Source organism: Xiphophorus hellerii, chromosome 11, assembly GCF_003331165.1.
Source record: "Xiphophorus hellerii strain 12219 chromosome 11, Xiphophorus_hellerii-4.1, whole genome shotgun sequence".
Taxonomy (NCBI): domain Eukaryota; kingdom Metazoa; phylum Chordata; class Actinopteri; order Cyprinodontiformes; family Poeciliidae; genus Xiphophorus; species Xiphophorus hellerii.
In genome coordinates, this window is record NC_045682.1 from 6,950,060 (window position 1) to 6,958,661 (window position 8,602).

Genomic DNA, 8,602 nt, shown 5'->3' on the forward strand with positions numbered 1-8,602 from the left:
GCACTTCCTCCTTTATTTTGCAGGAGATTTTTATGTTAATGTTTTTAAGATAAGTCTTTTTTATATATCTTTCTGTAAGCCTACAAAAGGTGTCAAAATTTTTTTTAAAAAATCCTAATTAACAGTGACATTGTGTTTAACTGCGATAGAGGAAAATGTTCTACTATCATTTTATGTTAAATTTGTGGCAACGAGAAACTACCATTAATAAGTTTGACCCGTTTTAAAATGTTTTCTTAGCCCTCTGATGCTTGAGTGACTGACTATACAGTCTTCCGTGAGTGGGTCTGTTTTGAGTGGGTCATTTGTTTTCCTGTGACGCTCACATGGTGCTCTGTGTCTTCTGTTTTGAGTCGATCCATGTCTTGTCCCTCATGTCCGTTATTCCTTGCGCCTGTGTTTTTGTTTTCCTGTCTGTTTACTCCTCTCTCGGTCACAACCAGATTATCCAACGCTGTCAGCTGGTAGTTTTCCAGCGCTCCCATCTCGCCCTCATCGCAGTAAACTGATTCCGCCAGTAGTATTTCTCTAGTCACTGATCTCTCCTCTCCTCGTCCTCTCGCAGTGCTGCAGCTGAAGATCCAGCGCGCCCGGTCTGAGCTGAGCTTCCAATAAATCGGAGTTTTCTGCTCACTCCTGCGTCGTGGCTGATTTTCTGGGTCCCTCCAGTGCAGTGGTTCCCAAAGTAAAAGCAAAAACTTGAATTGCATGATATTAGCAACATGTTTTTTGAAGAGTACCTGGAATATTAAGTGATGGAAAATTTTCTTTACAAAGATATTGCAGAAAAATGACCTCGCCGGGTCAAAAAAGACCCATTTAGAGGGTGAAGACTTCTTTACATTTCAGATTTTGACTTTTAAATTGCTTTAAATATTGAACCTTTTATTTCCTCGAAATAAAAGGGTATCTTTTTTTAATAATGAGGTGTTTTTTTTTGTTTGTTTTACATTTAAGTTATTAGGATTTTATTATTTGTTAATTGTATTTAGTGACTTCTGTTTCATTATTTTTTTGTGCACAGCTCTTTGGTCTTGTTGGAGTGTAAAGTTCTCTGGAACAAAATCAGGAAGAGTAACTCCAGAGCTGCAGAGTTTAGATGCTGCATGTTCATTTCTGATGTAAAATAAAGACAAAAACCGAATGAATAAATTACTTGTGGTGTTCCTCTTCATGCGATTTAAAACTCGTGCCACGTTTTCAGGGAAAATATCAACTGAACCATGAATGTAAAGACGACCAGCCAGGAAATGTTTCTTTTTCATGCATTTATTGATTTGTTTTTCATTTCTGAGGCAGAGAAATCTCCATTAGGGAGGTCAAGGTCAGGTGACAGAAAAAAAAAAACAACTATTAATTTATCCTAATTCTACAAACATGTGGGACAAACTGATGAAGGTACAACTGCAAAATTACATCTGAGAGGAAATCTGATGAGGGTTTTATTTAAGGCCAGTTGTTTGTTTTATCCAGTCCATGTATTGACACACATCTATGATTACAGTTGGTTTCTGACATGGAGCGCTTCCGCCTAAACAAATTACACCATAAATCATGTTGTTGTACACCACTGCTCCACCAGAGTCGCCCTGTAAATAAAAAATTATGTGAATATATTTATTCGTGTTGTAAAACAGAAACGTCTTCTCATCACTGTAGAGAGACACTGAAGAAACAAACTTACAATACATGCATCCTTGTTCGGTGCTGAAGTAAGAAATATATGCCCGTGTCTCGGCATGAAGCGGGAAACAGCATCAACTTTCATGTCGACACACTGAAGATGTGATGGAACAGGAGGAAGTTTGGTTACTGTAGAGAAACATGAGAATCATAAACATGTTCTTCACTCGACCCTCTCTGTAGAGACAGAGGCAAGGATTTTATTCTCATGGCTTCAATATTTCTCTCACATCGCTGATTATTGGGGCCGGTGGTCGTTGCTCCCTCTCCTGCCAGCTGAACAACATCGTCTCTGAAACACAAGAATAAAATGTAAAAATACAAAAAACAATGTAGAAAATGAAGAAGAATGAAAGAACAGAAAATAAATCCATTAAGATCTTCATCCACTGACACAGGAGTGTCCACCTCCAGTCCTCAGTGACGGTGTCCTACGTCCTTTACATGTGTCTTTGGTCCAACACACCTGATTTAAACGGGTTCTGGTTCTGCTGGCGGCCTAGTTACCTGACTCAGGTGTGCTGGAGCAGAGGCAGCAGGACTGGAGGAACGGAGACAGAAAACCTGAAGTCGTGTTTTCAGTCAGAGAAAGACTTACTTTTTAAGACGATTATTGCATCTTGGTAGCTGAGCAGGTGGGACATCTGTTACCGGTGTCTGAAGCTTCAGCAACATGATGTCATGCCGCTGGCCGTGGCGAGTGTACACCACAGGATCGTGACGGATTACTTGATCCTGCTGCCCAGCAGACCGTGGATGAACTTTTAACATCGCTACGTTAGTCCTGCAGAAAAGGTTAGATTATAATGAACACACAGAAAACCTGATCGCCTTCAGAAATAAACTGTTAATGTCTCTTTCCTACCAGCCTGGCTCCGACTTCCAGCAGTGAGCTGCAGTCAGGATCCACTCAGAGTGGATCAGAGATCCTCCACAGCGGAACCTTTCTGTACCTTTGCTGCGCCGCAGGAGAACAATATGTGTCGTCATAGTCATGAGCGCCAATGATTCTCTTCTGCAGAGAAACATCTGAGTTCACTGAGACGCCTGAAGAGGAAAAAGGAGGACTTTACTCAGAAATCAGGTGCAAGCATGACTGCTGGGACAGAAAAGGGATAAACAGTTAAAGATTAAAACGCATCACACTTTATATGCAAAGAAGTTTCAGTCTGAAACAGAATCAGAGGGAAGTTTGAGAGTCACAGAGAGCAGCAGCCTCCCTGGAACCAGTGGAAGTGTCTCCAGTGTGTCCAGTGTCTCCAGTGTCTCCAGTGTGTCCGACTCACCCAGCCCCAGCAGCAGCAGCAGCAGCAGAACCTTCAGCAGAGCCATTGCTGGTCCAGCTTCCTGTGAACGTCTGCTGCCCTACAGCAGCTTTTAAACTCTGTTTACAACTTCCTGTTGGACAGGAAGCCACCAATCACAGGACAGACACTGATCTGTCCAATAAACTTGATTGTAAACTTGATGAAATAAAGTGATTTTCTGAAGAAAGAGCAACTTGTTCTTGTTTTCAGGTTGATGTTTTTTTTTTTTTTTAAAGAAAAAACTGTTTGGTTTCCAATCTACAAGAATTCAAATCTGCCTTTGCTCCCAAAAGTAAAATCATTTTGTTTATTGACGAGCTGTGAAAATGACCCTCTGTACAAACAGAAAAGGGTTTGCCTCTTTTATTTGGAAAAAGAACAATATCACAATGCTGGGTGGTGAAGAGCATTTGCATTTGTTGTAAATGCAAAATTACAACAAAAAATTAAAACTCAGAAATTAACCCAATTAAAAGAAAACAATTCAGACTTTTATAACACATTTAAAAGAAACATGTGGTAAAATTTTAACTGATGTGATTCTTTTTATCAAACGCGCAGACCTCTTTCATCACTCGTGATCTTTGCTTTTACAATTATTCTTGATTGCTTTGGTGCATTTGTGAACAGCTGAACAGCAGCACTTTGGGTCAAAGGGACGCATTCTGTTAGCTACAGGCTCAAACCGTGCTACGTTTAAAATATTCAACAAAAGCAAATACTGCTCTCAGTCAGCCTTAAAATGAACACGACAGCCTGTGATTTGACTAATTAGAGATGTGATTACATATTCATCTGCAAAATAAAATTGTTTTATGTGGGCAAAAGTTGGTTTGGTGTAAAGTGGATCTAATGAGCTAACAAAGATCAAGTTAAGGACAAACATAAATACAAAAAAAAATCAGAAAAAAGACCTGATGCCACATTGTGAAACACAAAATGACTAATGGAACTAAAATGTCCTTCGTAAAAGAAACTATGAATCTTGTGATATTACAGACAACAAATATTACAAAAATTCGTAAGGAACACTCCGTTATGGACTAAAGGACTCTTTGTCTTTTCTCTGTTTTATCTGCTCACACGCACACGGCTGCACGCTGACGTCACCGTAACATTTTAGACGGACGGCAGTCAAACAAAAACAAAACCTGATTTAGGCAGGCCAACAGCTTAGAGAGGAAGCAGAATGAGGAGAAAATAAAGCTGAACTCGCTACAATCTTTGCTTCACTTGGTGTCGGGCCTGAGGTGAGCTGAGAGGAGTCCAGCGCTGGACGGTGAACGTCACTCTGTATCTGTTCCACTTGGATGACCTGTAACATTTGGTCATTTTCTGCATTAAAGCCTGTTTTATAGTTAACCAAAGCTCATTATTCCTCAAGGTAACGACACTGGGGTTTTAGTCGGATTCTGACACTGGTAAACGGACCTGCGTGCTGCACAGAGGGGAAAAATGGGTGAACTCTGACCTCAGTTTTCTTCCCCTCTACGTTGAGAAGAAAACATTTGTCATGATGATATCTCTAAAGAAAATGAGAATCAAATAGCTTTCTAATTCAATCCCACAAAAGAATTTTAAATATTAATTTCATAATTATGTACGAAGTTACCCCTTTAATGACTCTCCACAAGAAATTAAGACAATACATCTTTTTTTCAATTGCAACTTCATCCAAAATATTGGAAAGATTTTCAAAAGTTGGACATTGGAAAACAAACCTATTCCATCTTTAAGTTTTAATACAGTAAAATATAGTCTTCCAACAGAAGATGAAGAGTTAAATTATATTGTTGGAGATTATCCTCTGTCTGGCTTCTGCTTCTCCTTAACGTTTCTACCAGGAGGGTTAAAGCCGCTGCTGACAGGATCTGGGCTGGAGGTTCACGACTGTAAATAGAAGTTATTGCAGAACCTCAAGTGTTAAAGGAAGATTCGGCCCATTTAGAGTTCATGAAATAAACATCAGAGAAAATATTGTAGCAATAATTAGAACTGCAGCAAAAAGGCAAACATGCCACGATGAAATGAATCAAAATGTCTCCAAAGCATCGGTGGACTGACAGGAGCCACAGGGGGATTCCAGGTAGATTCCAGGTGGATTCCAGGTAGATTCCAGGTAGACTCCAGAGATGCGCATCGCAGCAGCTGTTCCTCCAGGGCCGGCCCAAGGTAATATGGGGCCTTAGACAGAACCCCCCTCCCTCTGGAACCCGTCCTACTAAGAACCTCAGCATCACTAACATGTTTAAATATCGATCAGGTGAATCTGTGAGAAGGAGACCAGGTTTATTGGCCCAGTTTAAAATCAATCACTGATTATTGGTTATTTGCTGTGATGCATTTGTGAACAAACCCAATTCAAACACAAAGATTACACCATATTGTAGCCATGGTAACGCAACAATCAAACTATCAAGATGATTCTTTAAACTTTTACAAAGTAAACGTCCTAATTAAATCCTACATGTACTATTTATTTTCCTCAGCTGAATGCATTAAATAAAATGTAATAACATTGTCATTCTCTATAAATGATGCTACATGTTTAGATCTATGGTCTGTGTTACTATTAAACCATTTCTAGGGGCTCCTGAGTGTCTGGAGGCCCCTGAATGGCCCCTACCAGCAGCTATTGAGTTTTCTTTGCCTTGATATCCCAGTCTTATAATTCTAGATCTAGAAGTCTAACATCAAACTATTATATAGAGTTAACCCCTTTGAGCTTTTTGATCCATAAATCAGTCTGCAGCCAGGTTGTTCTAGAGGTTAAATAGATATTATTAGGACTTAATTAGTAAAATGGCAGCAAAGTTTCTTATTTCATAACTTCATAACCTTTGACCTTCTCTCCTCTGGTCTGTTTAACAGCTACAGTCTCAGATCAGCTCAGATCTCCAGGACTGTCAGCAGCAGAAACAGAAACTTTATACCTGTTGGGGAAAATATAGACTAGATTTGCTTTGCATTTCCCCACATGATGGCAATGATATAATAGGAACCAATTAGATTCTTGATTAATATGGGTTGTTGCTATGTTGTTGTACGGAGTTTTTGTTCAATGTGCCCCTTTGTTAAATTTGAGCCCCGGCCCCTCCATAGATCTCTGCACGGCCCTGACCCGGAGCAACAGAACCACCAACATTTAAACACCAAAATGATGAAACATCCATCAGTCAGACAGAAAATCCTGATTTACAATCAATCAATCAATCAATCAATCAATTGAGTAATAAATGAACAAATTTATGGTTAATAAAAACATTTATTCTAACATGATTGGACTGCAGTGAACATTAAACTCGTCCCAGCAGGCAGGTCAGGATTTTGTTTCTGTTTACCCAGCAGGTAAATCACCTGACTGGAATAAACCTGAAAACATCCAGATTTTTATTAATATGTCAGATAAAAAAATGCAAAAAAATCTAAATTATTAATTATTCTGAAGCCACCTGGTGGAGAAAAGCTCCGATCAAAACAAACAATACTAGTAATAATAATAATAGTAATAATAATAAAAACAATAATAATAATCAATGATAATAAATGTGAATTTGATTCTTCCGGTTTAAATTATTTTATCACCAGATTAAATGAGAAAATCTGATCAATGTGTGAGTGAGGAAGAGGAGGAGTGAGGAGGGGCGCAGGCTGCTCTACCTGGGCCTGCGGCGCCACGATCTGATTGGATGCTGGGAGAGACCAGTGTGTTCAAGTTGTGCTAAAAGCAGTTAGCCTGTCAGAAAGCTATGCTAGCCTAAAATAGCCTCAATGCTAAACATGTAGCAGCTAATGCAAATGTTAGCATTTATAATCACATTTCTACAGAAGTTCCATGAAATTGTGAAGATAAAAGGATAGAAAAACATTTTGAACCTGAAGAACAGATTAAAAATGATAAATATCTTTGTTATTTATTTCTATGACTTGTGATGTAAAGCACCAAGAACTGCTGTTGCTGAAATGTGCCATAAAACAGGCTTTATACAGGAATCCTAGACTTGAATTTACTACCTATTTTTACTATCACTACAATATTTTTACTCCCATCCATCCATCCATCCATCCATCCATCCATCCATCCATCCATCCATCCATCCATCCATCCATCCATCCATCCATCCATCCATCCATCCATCCATCCATCCATCCATCCATCCATCCATCCATCCATCCATCCATCCATCCATCCATCCATCCATCCATCCATGCATGATGGATGGGTTGGAGGTAGGATCTTAAAAAGGGAGGACCAGACTTCCCTCTCCCCAGCCACTTGTTCCAGTTCCTCCAGGGGAATCCCAAGGCGTTCCCAGGCCAGCCGAGAGACATAGTCCCTCCAGCGTGTCCTGTGTCTTCCCTGGGGCCTCCTCCTGGTGGAACGTGCCCGGAACACCTCACCAGGGAGGCGTCCAGGAGGCATCCTGACCAGATGCCCAAGCCACCTCAATTGGCTCCTCTCGATGTGAAGGAGCAGCGGCTCTACTCTGAGTCCCTCCTGGATGACTGAGCTTCTCACCCTATCTCTAAGGGAGAGCCCAGACAACCTACGGAGAAAACCCATTTCGGCCGCTTGTATCTGTGATCTCGTTCTATCGGTCATGACCCAAAGCTCATGACCATAGATGAGGGTGGGAACGTAGATCGACCGGTAAATCGAGAGCTTCGCTTTTTCACTCAGCTCTCTCTTCACCACGACAGACCGGTACAGCGCCCGCTTGACGGCAGACGCTGCGCCAATCCGCTTGTCGATCTCCAGCTCCCTTCTTCTCCCTCAATCGTGAACAAGATCTCGAGATACTTGAACTCCTCCACTTGGGGCAGGACACCTCCTACTCCCACCCCTCCACCCCCGACCCGGAGAAGGCACTCTACCCTTTTTTGGCTGAAGACCATGGACTCAGATTTGGAGGCACTGATCCTCATCCCAGCCGCTTCACACTCGGCTGCAAACCGCTTCAGCAAGAGCTGCAGATCACGACCTGATGAAGCCAACAGGACCACATCATCCGCAAAAAGCAGAGAAGTGATCCTAAGGCCACCAAAAAGGATCCCCTCAACACCTTGGCTGGTCCAGTGTTGCACGACCAGGACGAAAACCACATTGCTCTTCCTGAATCCGAGGTTCAACTATCCGATAGAACCTCCTCTCCAAGACCCCTGAATAGACCTTGCCAGAGAGGTTTAAGAGTGTGACACTCCTGTAATTGGAGCACACCCTCCGGTCCCCCATTTTGAACAGGGGGACCACCACCCCAATCTGCCAATCCAGGGGACCTGCCCCCGATGTCCATGTAATATTGCAGAGTCGCGTCAGCCAACACAACCCTACAACATTCAGAGCCTTAAGGAACTCCGGACGAATCTCATCCACCCCCGGGGCCCTGCCACCAAGGAGCTTTTTAAGCACCTCGGCGACCTCGTCCCCAGAGACTGAAGAGCCCAACCCAGAGTCCCCAGGCTCAGCTTCCTCAATGGAAGGCCCTCCGATTTTCCGCCTCCTGGTGCTCCTTCCGATTCTCCCTCAACGACTCCAGGTGGTCCCAGGGCTCCCTCAACGCCTCCAGGTGGTCCCAGGGCTCCCTCGACGCCTCCAGGTGGTCTCAGGGCTC

The 8,602-nt window shown here is 42.1% G+C and overlaps 1 protein-coding gene across 1 annotated transcript; it reads right to left on the bottom strand.

The window, feature by feature from the left end:
• Window positions 1-1,300: 1,300 nt before the first annotated feature.
• LOC116728833 (cationic trypsin-3-like) lies at window positions 1,301-3,225 on the bottom strand. Its single transcript, XM_032577149.1, has 5 exons — window positions 2,549-3,225; window positions 2,282-2,467; window positions 1,914-1,975; window positions 1,685-1,812; window positions 1,301-1,589 (listed from the first exon to the last, which is right to left on the bottom strand). The coding sequence occupies exons 1-5, from the start codon at window positions 2,710-2,712 to the stop codon at window positions 1,443-1,445; spliced, it is 687 nt and encodes a 228-aa protein (XP_032433040.1). The 5' UTR covers window positions 2,713-3,225; the 3' UTR covers window positions 1,301-1,442.
• Window positions 3,226-8,602: the final 5,377 nt, after the last annotated feature.